This window comes from Vicugna pacos, unplaced genomic scaffold (assembly GCF_048564905.1).
Source record: "Vicugna pacos unplaced genomic scaffold, VicPac4 scaffold_19, whole genome shotgun sequence".
NCBI classification, from domain to species: domain Eukaryota; kingdom Metazoa; phylum Chordata; class Mammalia; order Artiodactyla; family Camelidae; genus Vicugna; species Vicugna pacos.
The window spans coordinates 71,286,792-71,313,279 of record NW_027328740.1 but is presented as its reverse complement, the minus strand read 5'-3'; the positions used below and the strand labels follow the sequence as shown (position 1 = coordinate 71,313,279).

Genomic DNA, 26,488 nt, shown 5'->3' with positions numbered 1-26,488 from the left:
CTACTATGGTTCTTTGCATTATATCCTGCTGAGGGGTGGGGAAGCAGTTCCTTTATTCATTCATTTATTCAGCAGTTTTGAGCACCGACTTTGCATCAGGGCCTGCCTAGGTGCTTGGAAACAGAAAACAAGAAATGATCCTTTTCTGCAGGGGATGGAAGCCTAGACCAAAAGCTGGGTAATGTGATCTGAGCTTCAGTAGCCATGTGCAGATGCTGAGGACAAAATTATCCCCGATTTGCTTGGACTTCCCTTGCCTTCTGGCTGGTGCACACCAGGTCGCCGCATCCCAGTGAGGCCCGCAGCCCACAGCACAGTATGTACATCGATTTACCCTCCCTTCTCGGCAGGGCCTGCAACATGAACACCCCTGACTACGTGCAGTGCGCTGAGGACCACCAGACTCTCCCGATTGTGGTCCAACCCGTGGGGATCATCTTAGAGTATTTCTTTTGCATCTATAATGGAATCTCCTTGGTGAGCCAGATCAGACCGTGCGGCTCCCAGTGGGCACTCTTTATCTACTATAGGTATCTCTATGCGCCCGAGAATGGATGGAGTGACTTCCAGACCCACCGCAATGTCATGGGCCTTGTCACCATTACTGACTGCCTCTTGGCCAAGACCTTCTAGAAGCTCCACGCACAGAGGAGCTGTATGGCACCACGCTCTACGACTCTCAGCTCTTTGTCTTTATGCTGTATGGGGAGGTGGCCGAGCAGCCGCACACCGACGTGGCCTTCAATCTACGAGGACTGCGGGTGGTGGAGAAGAGGATCGAAGACTTCACTGAGTCACTCTTCATCTTGCCCAAGTCCAAGTGGCTGGATGGGGACCCCGAAAATTCTGGGGAGAAGACCCCCCTCCTCTACATCCTATTTGAGAAGGAGGACTTCGTGGGACTGGACACAGACAGCAGGCAAGTCAACCTGAAGGCCGGGCCACCCTGGCTGTGTGACAGATTGCTTCCCTACATCCAGAATGGGATCATCAAGGAGGAGGGCTTTCTTGTAGCCAAGGCGGGAAGGAGGTGTAGCCCGCCGGTTTTCAGACGTTTAAAACTAAATCCGCCTTTGTTTCAGAGAGATCCTTTTAGGGTTAGTGTGGACACTTACTCCCCCTTTTCAGCCAGGACACTTGGGGGGACCCTTGGAGTTGCTGTCCAATAGAGTAGCCACAGCTACTGATGTTAGTAGTGCTGGGGAGGAGGCCGGTCTGAGCTGAGATGTGCTGTAAGTCAAATGCACATCAGACGCTGAAACTTGTCTAGTAAAAAGAATATAAACTATCTTGTTACTTTCTATATTGATTACACGTCAAAATGATAGTATTTTACATACAGTAGAATAAGTAAGGTCTGTTCTTAAAATCAGTTACTTGGTTTTTTTTTTGTTACATTTTAAACGTGGCAACTGGGAAACGTTATTTACATGACTCTCATTTCATTCCTGTTGGACAGCCTGTCCTGGGACAGTTTCATCCCTTTGCTTATAAATGAGACTCTGAATCCCGAGACGCAGAATGAGGTGCTGGTTGAGCTCAGGGTGGAGCCGATGTCTCCTGCCTCCCAGGCCCAGCACCAGCACGGCTCAGGCCCTCTCCCCTGCCTGACAGCCACCATGCCAAGTTAGGACATCAGAAACACTGCCAGGGGCTTCCGAATTAGCTCCTTACGCAGGGAAAGGCGTGTCACGGTGTATGGGACACAGCAGGGAAAAATTCGTCCTCACTTTGTCCCTGTGATTAGGTCAAAGGCCCCACTCTGCCTTGGAAGTGCAGACGATCACTTCTGGGCTGCCTAACCCCTCACCCTCTACTATGTTTCCCTGTGTATCTTTCAAGCTGTCCCTCGGGCAGAAGAGGGTGAGACGTCTTTGCCGAGAGGTGGTCCCCCTTTACTGGGGAGAGTGAGGTGAGCTGTGTCCCCCCGGCCTACGGCCTCGGGCCTTGAGTCTGGAGAGCGCTCATGGCGGTCCCACAGGTGACGGTCGGAGGACATGGTACGTGCTGCCGGGCCCGCTGTGCAGGAGGGGCTCTGTGATTCTCTGTGATTCTAAGGTCAGATTCTACTTTCCTGTTGTTGGTAAGATGGAGGAGAAGATGCCAGAGAATTGATAAAAAGAAAATCCACACCAGTCCTGTGAATGACAGACACAGGGGATCCGTGTCCCACCTGCGTGTGGTGCCTGGCAGGCTCTGGAATAATTTTCACTTCCTCCCCGGACATTCCTCTATGGCTTAAGGAAGGGGAGAGGCATGTCGTGGCCATGATCTGTACTTGTCCTCACAGGGCCCTGTGATCTACATGCCCACACTACACTTCTGCTCCTTGGAGATGAGGTGTCAGGTTTAGGAAACTGGGCACTGCTGAGGGCATAGCTGCCAGAACCGTGCTACACCAAGGCTGGCTCCGTTCACCTCACCTGTCACCTCCTGTTGAGTCCTAAGGCGTCATTCAAGGTAGGTGCATCGGTGCAATGAAAGCAGGGACCTCCTTCACCCCCTGGACAGACTGGTGGGTGATCAGTGGAAGCCTGGAGCCCTGCCCCAGCCCCACGCCAGTGCCTCCTATTTTGTCATAGGAGGCACTGGTGACAATTTTGCTCAGCAACTGCTTTGCTCTGATTCTGCAGAGCCAACAGAGAATGCCAGCTTGTTTTTGCCTTTTGAAGTCTGCCCTTGGGATTTGGCGGAGTAGCTGGATGTGTGCTTAGCCCATAGTGGTTGACACTGTCACCATTGTTTACCCAGAACCTCGTGTACCAGGCATGGCTGCCGGCATCAAAATACAGCAGCGCATTAAACCTCCCTCCTGGTGGGTCTGTCTGTTCTGGTACCATAAGGGCTCAGCCAGCATCTGAACGTCAGTGAGATAACGTGGCCAATGAGCTCGGGTCAAGCACGTTCTCTGCCAGTGACTTTTACTCCATTGTTGCTTTTACTATTACACAGTCTTTTAAACAATGCTTTGGTTCAGGAGCAGAACTAATTCTCCCCTGTTCCTCTTGGTGGGAGTGAGTAAAGTTGTCCAGCTTGAAATGCGACCACATTTATGTAGCTCAAAAGCTGTCTACACGCATCTAGGTGAAGTTTTGGTTTGGGGCGCTGACCACTTTGGGGTCCCCCGGCAGCATCGCTCCCCTCAGGGGGCCCACTGCCTTCCCTGGATCAGGAGGTGAGGGTGGGTCTCACCGTCCCTGCGTCCCTGTCCTCATCACACTCACGTAATTTCTTGTAAATGCTGTCAAAGTCATTTTTGTTCTCGTGTGTTTCTAATTTTGGCTGTTCCTCTATTCCTTTTTCTATTTTCCTTTTTCCCCTTATACCACCCCGTGAGCATGTTGTTGGGTCTGAAAATGTGGGCTGTGCACACCCTGCATTGGAATAGCCAGATCGCCCTCTGTGCCGTCTCCATCGCTATAAAAAGCAAAAACTTAACAGTTGCCATGATTCGTATATTATCCTAGTCATCTTATTTTCTACTTTTTTGGAATTTTTGCTATGTTAGCACATCACCCACTGGAGTTTGATATCTGTTAAAGTCCTTGCTTTGAGGAACCTGTAGTTCGTCCTTATTATTTGGTAACAAATGCTCTCTTACTAATTTTGTTTATTTGTTTATGAAGAAGTGAGATGCGAATTGATTTAGGCGGCTGCTGAGGGATTTTTTTCATGGAGTATTTAAACTTGGAAAGGTCAAATTCTGCAGCACCTTGCTTGATTCTGGCTTTTACACAAACGTGCTCGGCACGAGGTTCCTGGCTGTCGCTGTGTGACGTGCGTGACGGCGCTTCCTGGCCGGCGGTCACTGGTGAGGAAGTGGCCGGCTCGGGTGTGAGCAGCTGCAGGGGACGCTGTTGGAGGAAGCAGTCACCGGTTTTTTGTTTTTGGTTTTTTTTTTGCATTCACCTTCCCAGTGCCATTTACTTTACTTTGCATTCATAGAGGGGCAGGAGCGGGCCTAAAACCATGCCACTCTTTTGTTCCCTTTATGAGGCTGGTTTTCTAAGTATCAGGAAAACATTGCCTTGTCCTAAGTAACTGGTTCACTTGGATCTGGTGGACACAGGGACCGCTAAAGGGGACCGTAGCTTCCTCTCTGCTTCAGCCAGTGGGCATTCAGAGCCAGGTCTGTGGTTTGCCTCAGCAGCCGTGCAGGCCTCCCTGCACCGGCCTTTACTTTTACCCCTTTTTGGCAGTAAATAGCTGACTCTGTGTCTGTTGCAGCTGATGTCCACCACTGACGGCCGTGTGGTTATTTTGCGGTAGTGAGTCTCCAACACCCCTGTCAGCCGTGAAGGGACCTTGCATTCTCACCCCGACCCTGGTTCATCTCACCCAGGGAAAGGGCTTGGCCACCACCGTCATGCTGGACATGAGGCCTTGTTTCTCCTTTCATGCTCTGGTCCAAATGTGGACACTTCATCTTCACTGACTTGGTCTCGCTTGAGACAGTCCCAGACTTTCTGAAAGAGTCCATCACATTCTGGGGGGGAACAGAACAGAAGTAAGAGTCGCAAGTAGGAGTCTAGGCTGTCTGGGTTGGCAATGCAGGCTGGGATCTGTGATGGCCGGTCTGTGCCCTGGAAACTGGCCTTTCCCCGTGGCTCCCGAGAGAAAAGGGGTCGGAGCGAGAACAGACATTGCCTGGGTTCCTACCATCCTCATCTGCTCACTGACAGGAGTGTCAGCTAACTAGGAGCTCCCCCAGACCTCGGGCCCTTCAAACCTCAGATCACGGGAGATCCTTGAGTCCTTTTTCTGGTCCTTCTTTGTGAGAATCCAGTGCCTTCTGAGGTGACTGGCAGCAGGAGATGCCTCCCCCTCCAGGGAACTCCCTTCGGAGGACTGTGACTCAGTGCACCTTGCTGTGAGCTTGTGGGTTTCCATCGTGCTCCCTGTAGAACCAGAATGAGACTGGCTTAGCGACAGAAATAACAAGACTGATGCCAGGGCAGGGCCAGGTGGAGGGAACAGTGGAAATTGAATGGTGACCTCAAACACCTAGGTGGGTGCTGGGGCTGTTACTAAAATGGGGAGCCTGGGAGGTACCTGCCAGGAATCGAAGTCTAGAGTAAATGGTGGACATAAGGCCTTTTTTTTGACATATGGCATTTTTAAGATGCCATTTGTCATCCAAGTTAGGACTTCCAAGAGGCACTCGTGTCTATGAGCCTGGGGCTCAGGTGAGGAGCCGGACTAGAGATACACATTGGGATTCGTCATTCTTAGCTGGTGTTCACAGCCGTGCAAGTGGATCAGCTCATCTCAAGAGGTGCAGACTGTGTCTGAGGTGGGGCAGGGCTGTGCCTGGTTTGGAGGAAAAGCCCGGACCATGCAGCTTTGGTGTGTCAGTCAGCGGCGTTGTGATTTTTCAGAGCAATGGCATTTATCCTTAAGGTTCTGGGGGTGGGCAGGGCCACACAGGAAGAAATCTGAAGAGAGGGTTTTGGCCACGTGTGCGCGTCTTGGGACGATCCAGAAGCTGCAGGGTCCAGAAGGGGAAACTCCTCAGAAGCTGGAGAGTCGGAGTGGGGAGTTGGGAGAATGTAGTCACACTCTCCTGTGATGAAGGGAGGGAGGCCTAGGTAGTCCGCACCCTAGCGGACTCTCTTTCCCACGAACAAAAGGCAATCAGACAGAAGATTTGAGGTAAGAAGGGATGGGCGTTGGGAGAGGAGCCAACCTGGAGAACGGTGGTTGAACAATTCTTGAATAGTCTCCCTGAAACATAGAGTTAAAAAAAACCCAGACTCTTAAGAATATTGATAGTGACTGGGGAGGAGGCAGTTGTTTTTCTGACCTCCTAAGGGTAAGGTATGTATCCGGGGATATACAGAAGAATCGGGCAGTCTGTTCCTGGGGCTTCACCCTTACCAGGGGGAACAGTGCAAGTTTAAAGGGGGAGAAGGGCAGCGGAGGGAAACTAGCCAGGCCCGTGTCACGTACCAGTCGGGCCGCCCTACTTGCGTGTTGCATTCACATCCATGCCTCCCAAGTGGGCGGTGGCAGCCCCGTTTTTGAAGATTGGGAAGCCTCCTCAGAGGTTTAAGGAATTGGTTCATTTAGCAGCTAGTAAATGCTGTAGCAGGATTCCAGCAGGGCCTTGTCAGACTTCAAGGGCATGTTCTCTCTACTAATTCCGGTTGTACCTGAAATGGTGAAGTGAGTCAGTTTCGGAGCCTTTCAGAGAAAGTACGCTTTAAGTGCCTCAGGACTGTTGCACAAAGCTCAGTGTTCTTTCATGGTTCGGAACCACCGCAGTGCTTTTTGCCCCACAGATGTAAGGTCTTACTCCTTTGACGATGGCGTGGTTGTAAATGACATACAGGTGCAAAACCACACTTAGCAGCTTCTGAAGGGAAACTCTCCTGTTCTCCCTTGATCGGCTTTCTTCCACGGGATGTAACTGTGCTGCAGCTAAGGCCTGAGCTTTCCGTATGGAGTGAGGGTTTGATATCCAAATTTAGCATAAAACAGTCAGATGGAGAAAATCGAAGATGACAATATATTTTGGGGTTTCATTAGACAAGACATACTATCTGTTAATGGCTCATAAAGCTAATGAGATTGAGTACAGAACATTTCATTTCTTACTTTCTACTGAGAGCTGTCTTCCAACATAAGGTTCTCTGCTTTGGAACTTCAGCTCAGCCACTAGGGCGCCTGTCATTGTGTTGGTGTGATTGCATTTACACAGTGCATGTAATCTGGGCTTCCTTAGCCCCAAACACTCCAGTGCAGAATCATAGGCTGTAGCCATCACTTAGTTATACAAATACTTCTAAAACTATATGATACCAAAAAAAATAAATAAATAAAAATAAAGAGAGAGAGGGAGATTGCCTTTATCAAAGTTCCTTTGGATTTTAACTGCAAAGTGTTGTTGAGCAGCTCTGGTTTCCTTTGGATATGAATATATACATTTCTTTGCATGTAACTTGGATTTCAGGCTTGAACACCAAGCTCTTGTTTTCCATGAGCCACAAAAATCATAGCCAAATGACACACGTATGAAACAGTTTATTCTTTTTATCTGAGACAGAATCCTTGAATTTGGGACTTGAGCTGCGACTTTCCTGTTTGCTCTTCCCACCCCTCTTGTCACCTCACTCCTTTTTCCCACGTGGCCTCCAAGAGGTCATGGTCTCATAGGAGCAGGTGGACAAATACCAGTTGGTCGCCAAGCAGTGCTGCTGTAGATGGAGCCCAGCCAAGAGCTAAAGGACATCATCAGGGAGGACTTCCTGGAAGAAATTGGCTCTACATTCAGTTCTGGGGACAGAGTAAGAGTCAGCCAGGGGAAGGAATCAAGAGGGTGACTCAGGTGTCAGGAGCAGCCCGGGTAGAGGCCTGGAGGCTTGTGGGGTGGGGACTCGGGGAGACTGCCCTGTGTGGTCCAGGGTGGTGGGTGACCCTGCTTTGAAGGACACTGGAGAGGGCCTAGGGGTGGAGGGCTTTGGAGGAGCTTGGTTTTTACTAGAACTGACACAGAAGAGGCAGTGAAGGGTGTCAGCAGGAAGTGACCCTTAGGAGAGCAGCTCTGCCTGTCCTTTTGAGTCCCACCCCTTCATTCTTTTATTCACAAAACACGCAATTCTGAGTGTCTAGGGGAGAGGGGGTGGACCCACAGTAGTAAGCAAAATGTACTTGCTTCTTGAGAGCTTAGCAGTGTCAGAAGTTGACTTAGATTAAAATGTTTTATTAACACAGCAGGGCACCTAATCCAAAGTGCGGAGGTTGGAGGGAAGGAAGACTTCCTTGACAAACAGTTAAAATGAGCCTGGAGGCTAGTGGGAAGTAGCAGCAGGTCACGGGGCCCCTGAGGTCACTGGGGACCTGGTACTGAGGTGAGGATGGACAAGCAGGGTCGGGGGTGGGGCTAGAACTCTACCAGGGAGCCTCTGATGGGTTTGAAGTGGGGGAGATGTAATCAAATTTGTGCTTTGGGAAGGCTGCCTTAGCTGTGTGTGTGTGTGTGTGTGTGTGTGTGTGTGTGTGTGTGTAGCGGGGAAGAGGGGGAGGGTGTGACCAACTGGGAGGGTCATTAGAAGACCATTCACAGGCTCGGAGGCCACCAGTGGGAGAGGGGCGTCGGGACTGCTTGGGGACCGCAGGGGCAGAGTGGATGCCGGGTTTCCTTGTGTGGAGGGCTTGTTAGCGGGGTCGCTCTAGCGACACCTTGTGGCTGGAAGTAAACAGATGGAGGCCGCCAGGTGGACTTACCTCTTCTCTCCTTCCCTGCCTTGTGTGATGATCTTAGCTCTGCCAACATATGGAACAGAAGAGCTAAGTTCCAGAGTAGCCCAGGACTTTGCTGGGCTCGTTCAAGTGAGAGCAGATAGGATTTAGGCTTGTGTTGAGATCTGTAAGTTAACTTAGCTAGAAACGTCCTGTCTTTTGGATTTTCATAGGGGTAGTAATTCTTGATAAAGATTGCTTTCTTGGTGAGAGGAAATTTAATACAACTGATGTCTTTCTCAAAAAATATCTTATCTTTTAAGAAATTTAATATTCAAAATAATAGGAATATTTTAAAATGATAAACTAAGGCTTTCGTGTAGTTTCTTTGGTTTCTGAGTTGATGTGTAGGTAGACCCTTTGCATTACATAATAGCACATCTTTGACAGTATTTAAAGAGCTGTTAGTGAGCGCCCCCAATTTGAAAGCATCATTAAAGCTTGCTCTGAAATAGTGAAGTCATATAGGTCTTGTTTGCAGAAGCCAGATATTTGGTTTATAATCTGCAGCATAGCTCCCTTTATAAAATAATAATAGATTCAAAATTAACAAAGTGGAAAATAATTGATTTTTTTTAAAAAATGAAACATAAACTTTCTTGTGCTATTGTTGCAACTGGAAATTTTGAAAAGAAAAATCCTATTGTAATATCATCTAAGTGAAATACATATATGTCTGTCACATTTGAATAGTAACTGCACAGTGGTTTTTGAAGTCAGGATCATTCCAGCTCAGATACTGGCAGTGATGGTTGCTGGTTTTCAATGGAAGAGCCTAAATTTGCTTTCTTAGCTTTATTCTTTTCTTTTCTTTTCTTTTCTTTTCTTTTCTTTTCTTCTCTTTTCTTTTCTTTTCTCTCTCTCTCTTTTTTTTTTTTTTGGGGGGTAGTGCGAGGGTTGAGTAGTGCTGTGCCAGCATGATTTGGGGGCAATTTGTGGGCAGATGTCGTGCAGCAGCAGTGAGATATTTCCATGCATTTTACTTTCCGGACATCACCAGGGAACATGTGTGGTTTGTGCCTGCAGGATGGGATGCTGCAGGACTCCCTGGTCCATCAATGTTATGTCTTGGAGCTGCTCCGGTCAGTGAATGATTTTCTGTGGCTTGGAGCTAATGTGGTCTGATGCAGATGATCAGAAGTGTAACTAAAGTACTGTTACTTGAAATAAGAGAAAAGCTAGCAAAAATGTCTCTAAAATACAGGATGAGGGAGGAGAATTGGCTGAGCTGCTTGCAGTGGGGAATATTCTCAGGTGACTCCCTCACTGTGTCTCCTGTCACTATCCCCCACAGCCCTGCATGGCAGTCCTACTGAAGCAACCATGCACTTTCTCAGAAACGTGCTGAATTTCCTTGTGCCTCTGATTGTTCACTTTTTTTTTTGAAAGCACATCTTGCCCTTTGCTTAAATGCCATCCCTGCTAGCCACCACTTACACTCATTCTTCTGGACCTCGTCCATATATAGCTGCTGAATGAAAGAACAAAATATAGTATCTCCATTTAGTGGAATATTATTCAGACATAAGAGTGAATAAAAAAGAAAAAATAAATAAAGGGGAATATGAAAAAAGCCATCTGCTCTGGGTAGTCCACCCTGACTGCTCAACCCGGCCTTTTCCCTTTGAAACCCCACCCCTTATACCCCACTCTACTATTTTTGATAGTATTTACCACCTTCTAATAAAGTTTAACATTTTCAAAAAAAAAGAGACATGCTGATACCACTTCAACATGGGAAAGCCTTGATAACAGCACGTTAACTGAAAGGAACCAGACACAAACAGCCACATATTGTTGATTTCAGTGATCTTAGAAATGCCCAGAATTGGCTCATGCAGTGGCAGAGAGCAGATGATGGTTGCAAGGGGCTGGGTGGAGGGGGGTTGTGGAGTGACTGCTAGTGACAGGGGTGTTCTATTGGGGTGATGAAGTGTTCTGGAAATAGATGGTGGTGAGGGCTGCACAACCGTGAGTGTGCAGAAGACTGCTGAGCGCTGTCTCTGGGAGTGCTTGTTGTTGGGGCGGCTTTATTTTGTTCTCATCCTGTAATGTGAAGGGTCATCTTGTGCTGAGACCATTCAACTCCTGTGAGTGGTAAGGCTAAGAGACTTTGCAGAGTCATGTTTCTTTTTTCCCCCTTGCTGAGTGTAGGCAAAAATGGTTTAAGCCTGAGAAAGTGCTCCATATGCAGAAATGTCTTTCAGTTTTGGTTGGTGTAAAAATCTTGTGAGCTTTTTAATCATTTAGGACAGTCTGTAGGGGGAAACAGCCTGTGAAGCCTGGGTGAGACTTGGAAGAGCCGCGCTACCCTCCCAGACACGGGTGGGGATTTCACCCCCATTCAGGCAGTGAAGGGCCAAGACCCGTGAGAGGAGTTGACAGTCATGAATATTTATGTGTATCCGCTGCTTCATCTTGGATATTAATTTCTAGCTGAGTCATTTTGTGGCAGCAGCCTCATCCTACATCAGGAATTTATAGTATCTGCTCTTTGAGGTGAAGAGCTGACAGACTTGATTATTTAACAGTCTATCTTGTATTGATATCTCAGATTCCTTTGTCAACCGCAAAACAGCAGAAATACAGACGTACTTTAATGCCGATGTGACCTGGAGCAGGTTTAGTTTCTGTACCTCAGTGACCTTATCTGCGTGTGGGGAAGATGATAACAGTGCTTCCCTCAGAGGGGCTGGTGAGAGGAGACTGAGAAGCACAAGTGGAAGACTTACACGAGATGCTCATGAATGACAAAATTTAGTGCTCTCAGCCTGGTGAGGCCTCAGGGGCAGAGATGTCAGAACAGAGCAGTCCTAGCCGGAGTTCGATCCGCATTGGCAGGTTTTATGATCACTATCACCACTGTGGGTTATCAGGTAGTTTTAAGACTTGGTAATATGAATTCATGAATAATGTTAAAGACTAGACAACTCAGATCCGGTTTACATAGTTCTCAAGATTTCCTGTGAGAAATGGATATTTTTTCCCCATCTTAAATCTGAGTGGATTCTCTAAAAAAATTCTGTAGTCCTCCATCTTTTTCCTTTAATTCTCCTTTTTTTTAAATAAAAGTTTTTAAATGGAGTTACTGGGGACTGAACTGAGGGCCTCATGCGTGCTGAGCACATACTCTCTCAACTGAGGTATACTCTCCCCCATAATTTTTTTAAACTTTACCTTCTTAGTATTCAGAGGTTAGAGGCCTCTAATTCTTTTTTTGGAGACTTGTCCATAAACCGGTAAATCTAAAATTAATGGACAAAATTTGGTTTATTAAAAAAATCATTAGAACTTTTATCAATCCATTCAAAAGGAAATGCTTATTGAGTTAAAATGTTTCTCCTTTATGGTGATTTCTAATTTTTGGTCTAGCTTAACTTATTAAAAGTAATCCTCATCATCATAATGACCAAGCTTGCTGTGAGTGGACACCTACCAAAGGCTAAACTGTTTTTCTCATGTTTTACTTCAAAGCAGGTGTTTGACGGTAGGTATCAATGTCTCCTTTTTGCAGCTGAGGGATTGAGAGGTGGGCAGCTTGTCCCAAATCAAACGCAGCTGGCGGTGCCTAGCTCGGTGCTGGAATCCAGGCTGCACAGGATGCATTCTCAATTTCTCCTCTGATCAGCCTCCCGTTGAGTGGTTTCCCGAACTCCTGTGAGTCCATAAATGACCGATTTTGGCGATCTCAGCCTGATGAGGCCTTCAAAGGAGAGACACCAGTGAGAATGTGAGACAGAGCGGCATAAATTAAAATTGTACATTTTCACAAATGTTGCATTCTCAGGTAATGACTTAAATAGTTTATGTTTTCTTTATATTAGTGCTATGTAAGCACTAAAAACAAAACATTAAAAATGATTATAGTGCAAAATAGGAGTGGGCTTTGAAAGTCCAATCATTGCTAATGATTTTGCTTGTTTTTCTCTAGTGGTGCTTATTGACAGAATAATTTACAATGACTGAATTTGTTTTATGTATGTAGTCTTAGTATGGAGGAAAAGTTTGTCAGTGCATATTGAAAGTAAAATCTTTACTCTTTTCTTTCCTGATGATAAATATGTACGTTGTTTCCATGGCTTAAGTATATTTCCTCATTTGTGAAATTTGAGTGATGCCGTTTACCATGTCTGACTGTGAGAGGTAGACGCCTTGTATACAAAGCATCCAAGAGCTGCTTAGTAAAAATGTGCTGTCACAATGACAGATAGTTTAGAAGGATCAACTGTGAATACTAAAGAGGGTGGCTTGTTTCTGATGCATATTCAATATGGATATATATGAATATGGCTTAAAGTAACAAGGATTCAGGGTTTTGTGTGTGTGTGTGCGTGCAGTATGAAGTTTTAATGAAATCTGTATCATTCTATTGAGACAGGGACTAGTTAAATTGACTTAAGCAGACGACCTTGAAGATTATTTACACAGAATGTGTATTGTTACAACTCAGTGTTCATGCTGCCGTGTAACTATACACTCAGACATTTAAATTCGTAGGACTCTGACCAGAAGCATTAAGTTTAGAAAAATCCACATTGATCATTTTCAGGGAATAAGCTTCTCTCTTTTGTGATTAAAGAAAATTTTGATTTATTTTTCTGCACTCTTAATAGGTTTTAAAATATCAAAACATTGATTTGACATGTCAGCTTTTTTAATAGAAAAAAGCTCATGCTGTTTTAATATGTAAATAAATGTTTTTGTATTTCAATACACTTCTATGATTTCCTGGCTCTTTGAGAAGTATTTTGCAAGATACTTAGATTACCTCCTGTTGGAAAAATACAGACATGACTTTTATGAATATAGGCCTAGTACAGGTCTGTTGGTTTTTGCTACAGTGCAAGACATGAGGACTAGGAGAGCAGTATGTGCTACATAAGCTTTTAGTTATCTGATTCTTGTTTCTGATCCACAGGCAATTTTTGTGTTGCACCTTTCCAGGCAACCAGGAAGGCCTTTTAAGCCATAGGTGGCGCTGTTACACCTTCTTACAGTCTTAACTTTCCTGTTTGTAAAGGAAGTCTTAAACAACGTTTTTTTTTTTTTTTTGATTCCTTTGCTTAGTGCTTCAGGGTAGCACAATGTCCATTATGTCTGACTACCTGGAACTATTATTCTGCTTATGTCTTAGTTTTATTCTATCATCTCGCTGTGAACATTTCAGACTTCCTGTGCAAACAGTTGCAACATCGGACTTTTCTTGCAGTGTTAGAAACCAGTGAGCCGGGATTTTATAAAAGAGCTAGAAGCGGCCTCTGGAGCACCTTAAAGCTGAAAAGTGTACTGAGTTCCCTAAGTATTATCCCCACCGCTGTGTGTCAATGGGTGGTAGGAGATTTGGTACATATACAAAGGGGTGTGGTGTTTTGACTTGGGTTTGCGTGCACGCGCTGCCACTGAGCTACGTGATCCTGAGTCAGTTCTTTCTGAGTTTTTCCCTCGTCTGTGAGATGGGGACACTCATTTCTGCTTTGTAGAATTGTGAGAATTAGAAATTATGTAAAGTGTTTAGCACAGTGTGTATGACAAGAGGGCTCATAATCTTAACTGCTGTTTGGTGTGAAGCCATCATTTGATAGTCTTTGGCAATTACTGAGAAACAGGAAAATAAGAAAAGCTGGTTTTATGATGAAAGATATTTGAGGAGGTTCCATAGTTCCTATACACATAATTTAGCATCAGCAGAGTCAGGACATTTACACAGTCGCCCTGAACCAATGTTAAGCCACAGAATTTTTGTTACTTCATATATGTTGGGGCTTAAGGGGACCCAATACTTATACACATGTTGTGTCCAGCAGCCAACTGAGAGATGACAAAGAAGAACAGGCAGGCGATAAATGTCTCCTTTATTACTGATGAAGCCACGTTCTCCATGAAATTCAGGGCTGTGGGAGAGTGAGTGTCATGACACTATGTCCCAGAATTAGAGACTTACGCAGTCCCAGGTAACTCTGGTCCACAGCGAGCATTCCCTTGAGAGATTCTGACCCATAATGCACAGGACTGTCTTGCCATGGAACTGAGCATCCCGGCTGCTTCCTAAGGGTGGCCAACACTGGAGGGGAAGGAAAGCTTTCATATGCCCTGCTTGTCTCCCCGGACTCACACCTCAATCTGTTAGTGTGAGGAGGGCTAGCCGTGGGCCAGTGGTCAGGGGTGTGAAGGGAGAAGCAGTCTCCCATGGACCAGAGGAGTGTGGAGGAGGGAATCCCCCCTCAGATTAAACAGGTGGTGGCTTGAAACAGAAGGGTGCTCCTCAAGAGTTTATAAGAGGGGAAATAAGGATTTCCTTTGGGACTCAGAATAGTCATGAAACACAGAAGATGATTAGATGGGAGACTTGTAAATCACTTTCTTATTAAATTGAAATTTGTTGGGCACCAAAAATGTGCTACATTCTTTTCTGAGAGTTTTACAGAAATGAATCCTCCAATTTTCACAACAAGTGAGTAAGAAAGATTTGATTGTTATCCCAGGTTTACAGTGTGGAAATTGAGGCACACAGAGGGTAAGTAATTTGGCCAAGGTAACAGAGCTAGTAAGTGGCAGAGCTGGGATTTAAATCCTGGCTATCTGGTTTCCAGGCTCCCAGGGATGGGCTTTGGGTGTTTACAGGTATCTGCATCCCTGGATCTCTGTACCTCTGCATCAGTTAGACCAGAAAGGACAGGGAAAGTGGAGTTATACAGGTACTCACAGTCGTGTTTCAGCCACTGTCCATGGAGTGTGCCCCGTGATTGGCATTAATTGTTTTCCAGGCAGTAGATCTGTTCTTATAACAGAAATTTAGTCCATTGAGTTAATCTAGAAACCCTTCCTGCTCTGCTTCTGTCCACGCTTGCCATGTGACTGCCTGCCCGAGATTGGGCCGTGGAGGAGAATCTGTACTCATGGTTGAACTCTGATATTTCAATCTGGTTTGTAGTTTCACATCTCCTGTTACATTAATAAATTAAATTTCTGGTTTTCTTGCATCAGTGTGTCATAAGTTTGCTTAATGTGAAACCAGTCCATGGGAGCCCAGGGGTGCTGACGGTATAATTTCTGAGCATGTGGCATTTCTACCCGTGCAGAAATGGCTGGAGGATGTCCACCTTCCTCACTGATTTCTCCCAGCAGCAGGGTTCTCTCCCACCCCCGGATGTGAGGATGGGATCTCTCTGAGTAGGCCATTCAGAGGCCGAGTCCACCAATCAGATGAAGTACCTGGAAGTGGGTTTAATAGAAGAAAAGGGCTTCCAGGTAGTCCGATGGGCTGTTTGAGTCCGTTTGGTGAAAAGATGTCCACTGTCTGTGGTTGAGCTGCTTCTTTGCTGTTTAAAAGTCTGTATTACATGAAGGGATTTTAAAAAGCAGAAAGGTGTGATTTCAGGTGGTACATCCGCACCGGTGAGTAGTGCCGGATGACCGCCTGTGTGAGGAATAGACAGAGTCTTACAAACTTCATAAAACAGCTTTTAAAGCTCTTCCATCTGAGTGCACTTCGTATGGGGTCCAGTTCATGACTGGTCGCGCTGAGAGGGCACGTAACTGATGATGGCAGAAAGGACACGGAGGCATCAAAAAGGTCCCAGACATGTTCTGTGTTTAGAGGATGGGGCACAGAGTAACATATTTGAGCTGGTTTTTCATTGAACACTTTTGAGTATTTTCTAGGACTCCCCAATCCCCCATGGTTCCATGCAGCTGGGTATCCCCTCAGTGCAGCTCTGTCAGCGCTTGCCCTGGGCTGATGTGGTGTCACGGGGAGCAGGACGGTCAGTGTCCCCGGCTCCTCCGAGCTCCGTCTCCTCATCCGCAGAGCCGGGTTTCTCATCCGTGTCTACTTAGTAGGATTGCTGAGAATCACACGTGATGGTTGTCAGGTGTGACTTTTGGTTGTCTCTGTGATTGGCGTATAGTCAATATTTGATAGAAACACTTGTTTTTTATTATAATTGTGGCTCCTAGATTGCAGTGGTTTTTAGTCTGCATTTATTTTTTTATATAAATTTATTCTTATTTTTAAGTAAGCACTTGTATTTATTTATTTTCATGAAGGTACAGGGGATTGAAGCCAGGAACATGTGCGTGCACAAAAGGTGCTCTACAATGGAGTAATACCCACCCTCCTTGTCTGCACTTAAAAATAAATATTTCAATACACAAAATATTTCTTAAACACCATCATGGGTCCTATTTTCTGCATAGACAATTGAATACATATGCCATCTCAATAAGAATAAATGTCATAGGGACATACCTTTCTAAATCTGTTTACGTGTTTTAAAACGATCATAGCTAGTGAAAAACACGAGTCTTGGATCCACTACTTCTTAGGGTCTGCTTTGCCATCATGGGGAATTACATTCTACAGAGAAGGCTTATTGGATCTCATTGATATTTGGATGATTTTGCAATGTTCAAGGCTTTCAAAAGCTGACCGTTTTGTATTTTAAACTAACTACAAAGTTATCTTCTAGAAGTTGTAAGTCCTTAGCTTGTGAAGTGCCCAGTAATTCAGTTTGTATATGTCTGTGTCTCTGTGAACGTGTATGTGTGTGATTTCAGGAATATAGCAATAAGTTCCATATAGCCTTCTGAAATCTTTCTCCTCCAGTTCAAGGTGTAGGTATATATTTACACAAATAAATTGATACTCTTTTGTGATTTGGCATATTGGTGGGAATAGGAGGTTCTCATAATTGTTTCAGAAGGGTTGGGGAGCATGAGCTTAGAAAATGGGAGGAGATAGAGGCAGGGAGGTTCTTTAAACTTTGTGCAAGATGAGAAACAGTAGCTTTTCTTTTTTCTTCTAAAGCAAACTGGCACTGAATTGTAACATACTAATACTCAGAATTGCTTTTCTGATCAGAGACAAGTGCCTCAGATTTTTCAAGGCAACATGAATGATGAAATGTGTTTTAGCAGTTATCTTTAAAAGTAGTTTTATTTTTCAAGTATAAGTCTATAGACTGTTCTTTTTTTCCCAGCTGTACAAGAATTTCTCATTGATCCAGGTACGTGATCAATGTGTTTAGTTTCTTTGGGTTATTTATTTTTTTTAAGTGCTTGATTCATTCTGGTGTGAATGAATGTTTAAAATTTCTGGATTTTGATCTTTAAAACTTGCTGATTTATCAGAACTGCAAAAAACCTGATGTTTGTTCCTTGTTTGGTGGGGCAACCTATTGATTTATGTTGTCTGTTATAGAGGGAAATTCTTCCTCTAGCCTGTAGATAATTAAGGGAATGGTTTGCAGTGTGCCTTAAAAATTATTTGAATGCATTGAGCATGTTTGTCCAGTGAATTTTGGATTGAGTCATAATAATGACTTTGCTTTGATTCTGTGGCTTTTGTCCTCTCCACAAGAATTTGAATTCTCTGTTGCATTTTGTATTCGTGTTCTTAACAGGGGAAGGAATTTTGCATTTTTTACAGAGGTGGGTTTTCCTATCCCCTCTGAATTCCTTCTGTAATTGATACAGCGAAAATCTGTTATTGCAGTGCTTAATTATTTCATAAAAAATTTTTTGGCTTAATCAGAAACAATGACAAAGAATGATAATAAAAAATACGAAAACCTTCCTTCCTTTGAAGAATAGAAATGAGGTGGTCAGGCTCACGCATGCTTTGTACCTGACACACTTACTCTCATGTCATTGTGTATCATGAGTCAGAGATGGAGTTGTTTCAGGTTTATAGATTTTTGTTTTAACATTTGTGTTGAATTCATTCTCTAGGCATGATGATTCCTGTTGCCTTTGTGGAAAGTGTAGATGAAGGGAAACAAATGCTTTGTTTTGTTTTCAGGAGGCCTGAGATGCTGATGAGAAAAGAGTAGAGGGTGGGCTGAGGAAAATAGTGATAGACCCTCACCTCCAGGCTGAAATTGATGAACAAAGAAATCAATTAAGTGTATCGGTATTTGACTAATAGAAGTCAGACAGCCCAGACTGTCTAGTTATGCCCAAAGGAAAGTACTGAATTCACCTGCAGAATTAGGTGCTTTACCATGTAGAAGCAGCTTAGAGCAATCAGAAAAATCAGTGATGAGATATATAAAAAGAATATAATATCTTTTATTTCTGAAACTTTTCTACATTAAGTTGTGTAGAGCTAAAATTAAGTTTCAAGCACCAGGAGTTAAGAGTTTAGGTGGTTCTGTGGGATCGTTATTCAGGGATGTGTCTAGACCCTGCTGGAGTGGCCGAAGCTGGCAGGAAAATATCCAGAGCCAGGATTTGTCATCCTAGGATGTCCTCCATAATGGTTCCATGTGGGAGCCCATGATTGAGTTAACAAGTTGTAACACATCGCAGCCGCCTGTCAACTTTAAGAAAAAAAATGTGCTTATTAACTGCTTTAAAGCAAACACCTGTGCATCCTCACTCCTGTCTCCTTGCCATAAAAAGCAGAGACAATGCCTTGCTTGCATATTTGAGGTTATAGATAGCACACTGCTTATTGCAGAGCAATGACCCAGGCCCTCAGCTATAAACGCCAGGCCTGCGTGGTGTTAGATAGTCTATTATCCCCAAAACAGGGACCAGGCTGGTCTGGTGGTCTGCTTTGTAATGAACATGTCTAAAAAATGTATCTTGTTCCCCTCAGCCCATGACTTCCCTAAAGGTAAACTAAGCCTTAGTACTCATGGTGGAGTCTACAATCTCTGTCTCATCCCTTCTTTCCCCAAGTTCCTGCCTACTATCTCACAACTGTTATTGACTTTTTACTTTGATTATACACAATAAATATGGGAGCATTTGAGAGACTCGTGGATTTGGCTCCCTAATCCCTCTCGCTTTCTTTCCTTTTTCCGCAGTCTTGAGAAATTCATTCCGTGTCGGTAAGACTTCCGCCAGCCAGAACCCACAGTTCCAGGTGAGAAGGATGCAGGCTTTATCCCTCCTACCCGAGGGAGAGAGAGGAGATAATTGAGATATGCTCCCCTGTGGTCCCTTCCTGCCCCAGGGCCACTCCAGTTCACCTGCAGCCTTCTGGCCTCTGCTCACAGGGCCTCTGTCCCAGGATTGACCGCAGCCTTTTATTCCCTTGTCAACATTCCCTGTGCCTTTCAGAGGTTGCTCTCTTCTCTGCAATTCAACCCTGGCAGATGTGATGGTGGTCAGCGTGCTGATGGGCAGTTACTTGGGGACTCCCAGGAGCCATGCTGATTCTCCTGAGTCATTCGGGGTTACAGAACTGTCAAGCACTGCAGGAAGCCCATTCACGTGAGTTCAACACAGCATTACATCACTTTCATTTTATTTTTGAATTTTCAGTGGAGAAATTATTTGTAGCACACTGTTCCAGATTTTAGGCCGCCTGCTTTCCTCACCACCATTTCCTTGTTGGCTCTGGTGCTTGTTTTAAGAACCAGGTTTCTTCTCTGGTCATTTGTAGCAGCTGGGCTTGCCGAATCCTTGATTTGCATTTGAAGCAGAATGCTTCTTCGTGATGTCAAACTGATTTTCCTTGTCATGTCTGAATATTTCTTGTACACTCAGCAACAGTTTCAAGTGAAATGCTCTTGTCCAATTTCGGTTAACTAATATTTGCTGAACTCCTGCTTTCATGCTGAGGGCAGTTTCTTCTTCCTGTAATAAATGTTAGCAATTTGCATTTACTATGGAAGGTACTAATCCGAGGTGCTTTTGTTCTTAACAGTTTTAATACAAATCACCCATTAAAATGTACAGCGGATTTTACTCTATGCCCAGAAATGTGCATCCCAGTCAATCTTAGAATATTTTCTTCCCCCCAACAGGAAACCCAGTACGCATAAGCAGACATTATCAACTTCCCCATCCTCCCCAAGCCCCAGGGAGCCACTCTTCTGTCTCTGTGGATTTGCCTGTGCTGAACATTTCATGCAAATCGAGTCACTTCATGTAAGTGGAACCGTCTATTTTGACTGACTTCTTTCACACTGAGTAACGTTTTCAATGTTTGTCCACGTTGTGGCCTGGGTCAGTACTCTATGCTTTGCTATTGCTGAATAATATTTCACTGTATGGCTGGGCCCCTTTATTTACCCATTCATCACGTGATAGACATTTGGGTTGTTTCTGTTTTTTGGCTCTGAAAATTAATGGCGAAAAGTAATGGTGAATATTCCTGTAGGAGTTTTTATGTTAACATTTGTTTTCAGTTCTCTTACTTGTGTGCCCAGGAAGCAGAATTGCTGGATCATTCAGAAGCCAAATGTTCAACTCTCTGAGGACGTGCCAGGATGTTTTCCAAAGTGGTCACGCTGTGTTACATCCTCACCAGCAATGGCTGCGGGCTCCGCTTCCTCTGTGTCCTCATTAGTGCTTGTTAATCTTTTTTTGATTTTAACCTATTGTAGTGAATGTGAAGTGGTTTCTCCTAGTTGTTTTGACTTGATTTCCTTTAGAGCTAATGTTATTGAACACCGTTTCATTGTGCTTATTGGCCATTTGTATATTTTCCTTGAAAAATATCTTTTCAGATTCTTTTTTCATTTTTTAATTGAGTTGCCTTTTTATTGTTGAGCTGTGGAATTTTTTTTTTTGATACACAAATTCCTTATCAGATAAATGATTTGAAAAAATTTTCTCCTGAGTGTTGTTTTTTCACTTTCTGGATGGTGTTTTTTGAAGCAAAGTTTTAAAGTTTAATGAACTCCAATTTATCTCTGTTTTCATTTTTCCTTGTGCTTTTGGGGTAATATTTAATATCTGATGTATTTTATTAAAACTTGTATATATAAAATAACTTAATTCTTAGGACCGTTCTAGGAGATGGGTGCGGTTGTTGTCCCCAGTCTATGCATCGGAGACTGAGGTGCAGAGAATTTGACTGACATATTAGTGTCAAAGCTACCCAGTGCTGTGGGAATTCAGACCCTCATGTTTTTCCCTAGCATCTGAGCTCAACACCACCATGCTCCAATCTTTCCAGGAAACGTTAATGAAAAAATCTTTACTTTTTTGATTTCTTGTTAGATTTTTTTCTTATTGGGGACCTCAAATTCTCATTTTCTTTTCGGATATCAGTGTCGATTTATTTTAGGTCTCATGTAGGGAGAAGCATTGCTATCAGTTAACTTCTTTATTACTCACTCTCCAGTGATGATTGTTGCTAGTTGATCTAATCAAGTCATGCTTAAGTCTTTCCTGCTCATGACACTAACAGCAGAGTCATGACTTATAGAATGCTCAAAGAAGAAAGTACTTGATTGATTTTATTTTGCCAACCAATCAAACCAATCAAATAAAACCCTGGTGTTGACACAGACTATAAGCCCTCCAAAATAGGGTCACTGTCTTCATTGTGTTTCATTTGTTGGGTCACAGTGTCTGGATAGTGCCTTGCTGTCCAGCAGTTTTGTGAGGATACGGTGCTCGTGAATCATTGTAAGGACAGAATTTTGACAACAGACTGTGTTGTTCATTTCACGACGGAAAAGGTAATATAGAATTACTGTTCAGATCTGTTTTAAAATTAAGCTTTGAATTTTGAGAATAGTTCAAGAAGCCATACAAAGCTCTTTTTCACTAATTTTAGATCTATCTTAGACACATTATGTTTACATAGCAGAGTAACTTATCAAGTAGATTTGACAAAGGAGTGTTATATTGATTATTTGTTTTAGTTGAAATATTCTACCAGGGATAAAGTCATAAGTGCCCATAAATGAACAAATATATTTGTATTTAAATGCAACATGGGAGCAGACTACATATGTTTCTATATAATATATATGACTGTGTGTTTTAATCTTTCTGTCAGTGTTTTAATAGTTTTTCAGCAATTTTGTAACTTTAGAATTCTTCTAAAAAATTCACCCCCAATTCTAGTGCAGTTTGTACTGTGTATCCTGTCTTATGCATGGGATTCCACTGTCCCCTCAGTGAGGAATTTCCTCTCCTATTGTGTTAGGAGCAGAGTTAAAGGAACTGTGATTTCTAGGCCTTTGCTCTCCATGTGTTTGCAGTTGGCTCTCAGTCATGATTTTCCCTTTCCAGAGTTTTCATTGATAAATTAGAATTTCTGAAAATAACTATTAATATGTTACATTGGTCTCCCTAGAAACTTGACGTCTTTGTGCTTTTCAGTTTTCAATTTATGAAAAATGCAAATGCACTCTTGTTTTTAAGTTGTCCTTTTTCAATAGATATTTATCTCTTAATTGATAGAATAATTTTTTCCCAATGAATGAATTGGTGTGCATGTTTTAAAGGATAACTTACTTTTTATTTTTCTTATTGTAACAGTAATATTCATTGTAGAGAATTTAGTAAATAAGGATTAACACAGTAATAACTTCACAATGGCCTCTAATCTCACCTGGAGATACAGTTGTAAGGTTTGAAATTGAGAATTATAAGTCCTCTCAAATTTTTCTTTTTCAAGTACGTATTGGTTACTGAGATCCTCGAATTCCCATATGAATTGTAGCAGCAGATAGTCAGTTTCTGCAGAGGAGCCCGCTGGGATTGTGATCGAGACCACGTTGAATATACGGATCGCTCTGGGGAGCACTGCCATTCCAAGAGCACTTTCTTTTGATAGGGGAATGTGTGTGGAGTGTCTGTCCTGGTATTTAGGTCTTCTTTAACTTTTTTTTTCAACAATGCTTTGAGTTTACAGAGTATTATTTTACTTTAATTATCTTTGCCTTTATATTGAGGACAAGTGTGCAAGGTACTGGGATCAGAAGTGTATTTGAGCCCCGCAACTTGCTGCCACCATGGACGCTGCACTCTTGCTTCACCCGCTGTACAATCTTGCACAGAATACGACCTCAGTAACTCTCTCTTGAATGAATGATTATATGATTGTTGGATGATGCTTGAGAGTCCTTGTGATGATTTTTTTCCCCAGCCTTTCCCCAGTTCTTAACTATGCCCTTTCTCTTCCTAAACTCCAGCCTGGGTTTCAGCCTGCCTGTGGCATTGATTTTCCTTGTCTGTGGACTCTTCCTTTCACTGGTTCCCGATAATGTTACATGTGGGCTGTGGAAACTTGCTAGATGTCAAGAAAGAGCTAATCCATTGTAGGCCAGTATTTTTAGAGTTTGTTATTGTTTTATTGATTGAAATTAAATGAGGCTGCCCCCTGAGCCCTCCCATGAGCACTTTTGACCTTCCTACAGCTGATACTGCTCTAGTTGCTGCATGTGCCCTTTCCCCAGCCTTGATTTTGTAATTGAATAAGTCACCATCACTGGAGCCCTCTCTTTAAAAGATAAAGAGAACATTTGCTCCTTTTCCCTGTTTGGGGACTTCAATGAGATGAGATCCCAGATAAAGAATGGAGCCCCACCTCTTTCTGACCCCCGCTGTTTCCGTTCCTTTCTTCAGGGGAAAAGAGTACAATTCAACAGTATAAAGATTGATTGTGAGCTAATGAGATAGACAAGACAACCGATCATTTATTAAATAACCTTTCATGATAGAAACAAATGTATTATACACACAAACAGCACACAAAGCACTGTAGTACCATGGTTACAATCGTGGGTCCGAGTTCGTGTCCTGCTCTGGAGAGACCAGTCCTGTGAGATGGAGAATGGTAAGTCGGCTTAGCCTCTCCAGAACTGGTTTTCTGTCCTGCAGAGACGGGGCTCGCTAGGCGTCCCCCCCGTAGAGGTGCTGTGGGGTGTAAATGACGCGCGTGGGCAGCCTGAGCACAGCTGCTCATTCCTCGTAAGTGCAGGGTAGCATAGCTTTTGCGGTGATGGCTTTATGACCGCCCCATGTAGACTGTCAGTGCTCTGAAGGGATGCCTTGTGGTTTGGAGATGGGATTCTCACTTCTGTAAATACCCAAGTATAGTGTTATTGGGTCCTGCTGATTTCAGTTTATTCTTTAGAAAGTACATATTGTAGATATATTTTTCAAGCATGCGTGCTTTTTTTTTTTACTATTAAAGTTCTACCCTCTCATCTCTTGGTGTTACTTTTCATGGAATCCAGGAAACAGTCCTAAGCTACCTGCCTCTTCACACTTTTCCGTGGTGGTTTCCTTCCCTGATTAGAAGAGGGTTTTGCATAGGAAATTTTATTTGTTCCCCTTTTCTTGGAGTCTCTCTCTCTGTCTGCCCATCTCTCACCTCTCAATCTGTCCATTTCTCAACCCACTGCTTCTTCTGACATGTTCCAAAACGCATTTCAGGTAGCTTACAGAAGAACAGATACCAAATAAACAGGTGAGAAAATGGGGCCCAGTTCAGACAGTGAGGCTAGGAGGCGAGCCTGTGTGAGGGTTGCAGGCGTGAGACACATGCCTCTGCCATGTGACTTATAAGATCGACAGCAGCAGTGTGCTTCAAGCTCCCAGCAGACACAGGGAAGCAGGATTTGAGGGAGATGCTTACTGGCTGTGAAATAAATAAGTGACTTAGGAGAAGCCCAGCCTTTCCAGCTACTAAGGCTTAGGAGAATATTTTGAGTGTCTTCCAAAATCAGAGTATGGCATCTTTTCTTTTTTCAGAGTTCTATGTATAGTTGGTTACATTCTATACCTGGAAATTTCTCCAAAACTGCTTCCCACGTGAGTCCCATGGCTCGGGGATTGGGTGGTTCTGCTCATTGATGGGGGTTGGCCAGAAACAGAAAATGAGAGCCTCAAAGCGGCCTGGGATTTGTCAGTTATGTTTTGTCAGTGCTGTAGGGTTCAAGAAATGCTTTCACCGTTTCTCTCCATCTGAGGCGGCAGCGTAATCTCTTACCAGCATCAGGAGCTCAGGGCCACGGGATGGTGGGGGCTGACTGCACTGCCGTCAAGACAGCTGAGCTAGTCACTGCAGGTGTGGTTCTTTTACATACTGCAGTTCATGCTCTTTACTAGAATGTTTCAACAGGGAGTTAATTAACTGAGTTAATTAACATTTAATAAATATGATCTTTGTTGAAAAGACAGTTATAGGCAGAATATAAGCTGTGAAGTCTTTAAAAACGGTTTCATTACTGAAATTTCATTTGGGGAGATACACGGTTTATCTTATATATGGCTCTCTTTTAAAGTAACAAAGAAACAAGACAGAAAAGGCAGAGGATGATTTCTGTTCTTCCTCTCGGCTTGCAGGTGCCTTCACCTCCAGTGGCATCCATCCAGACACCAGCACTGACACTGGCCGTGCTCAGAACTGCCTCAGCCCTGAAGACACTGCTGACAAATAGAAGGGGGCCACGCCCTGTTACAGCAGGTGCTCTCACTTTGTGGGTCCTTATGTAACTGCGTGGTGTTAATCAGGATCGCCCGTCCTACATTGTGTGATGCTGCTCTTTGTCTCCTAGTTACTTGTTTCTCTAAGTATTCTTGTATTATTCTCCAATGCATAGTACTACACACCTAAAAATGCTTTTTTTCAGATGAAAAAGAATGTGCATTTAAAATAATAACTCTGAAAAAGGGGGCAAAAAAGGCTATCCTTGTCCCGCTATTCAAAGATAATAATTAACACGTTAACGTATATTTTCATCAGTGTGGATCACCTCTGTCATAAAAAACCAGAGAGCACTCTGTGACTGTTTACTGTGTGGACACCTCCATTTTCCATTCGGCTTTTTATATGTTTTTCTACAATATTCTATCTCCTCTGGCATGATTTTTGATGACCAGTATAGCATTCTGTCTTGTGGAGGCATTGTCCATTTTACTTCGGACTTAAATAAACTTTTAAATTCCAAGTATACTTAACTGAAATACTGAAAAGAGAACTGTGGTGGTAGAGGAAGGCCCTACCTCCCTTCCCCTTATTTCCGAAGAGTAAAAACTGTTGAAAATTTGATATATATGTTTCATGACCTTTATGCCTATGACATACATATATACACACATGTGAGAATTCCATGTATACGTGTGTGTATATATGCTTTATTTAAAAATGAGACCATACTATATGTTTTTCTGCAGCTCGCTTTAATCACTCAGGTGTATATCATAGACGTCCTCCCACTCCAGACTCACACGGTCCTTTCAGATAGAGTGGAGGGGTCTCCTGATTTGCGGGTGTGGTCTCTTTCCCACGCACACCTTTGGTGAGAGAATGCTGTGGACAAGGCCCTGGACCACGGCGAAATGCCGGCTCCCTCATTGCTCGCAGCTCGTCGTGATTTAACGCATCATTGTCTTGATGGTGGACAGTTAAGTTTTCTCCATTTTCCACTGTCAGAAAGGATATTTGACTGGCATCCTTCTTGTACAGACATTCCTGTGATCTTTTATGAGTATTCCTTTAGTTAAGGCTTCTGGAAATTTAGTCCCTGGATGTGACATTTACATTCAT

General features: G+C 43.7%; 2 protein-coding genes across 2 annotated transcripts in view; both read left to right on the top strand.

The window, feature by feature from the left end:
- LOC140693519 (trafficking protein particle complex subunit 9-like) overlaps positions 1-26,488 on the top strand; it is a 335,939-nt gene that overhangs the window by 206,177 nt on the left and 103,274 nt on the right. The gene's annotated exons all lie outside the window — the stretch shown is intronic.
- On the top strand, positions 152-26,390 carry LOC140693527 (trafficking protein particle complex subunit 9-like). Its single transcript, XM_072957347.1, has 9 exons — positions 152-316; positions 531-919; positions 19,053-19,111; positions 19,309-19,461; positions 19,998-20,121; positions 24,691-24,750; positions 24,849-25,006; positions 25,285-25,405; positions 26,116-26,390. Exons 2-3 carry the CDS (start codon positions 696-698, stop codon positions 19,078-19,080), a joined length of 252 nt encoding a protein of 83 aa, XP_072813448.1. The 5' UTR covers positions 152-316; positions 531-695; the 3' UTR covers positions 19,081-19,111; positions 19,309-19,461; positions 19,998-20,121; positions 24,691-24,750; positions 24,849-25,006; positions 25,285-25,405; positions 26,116-26,390.

Coding starts and splice junctions, on each gene's coding strand:
- LOC140693527 (XM_072957347.1), top strand. CDS start 696: ATGCTGTATGGGGAGGTGGCCGAGCAGCCGCACACCGACGTGGCCTTC. Junction 920..19,052: donor GGACTGGACACAGACAGCAG/GCAAGTCAACCT, acceptor CTTTTTCCGCAG/TCTTGAGAAATTCATTCCGT.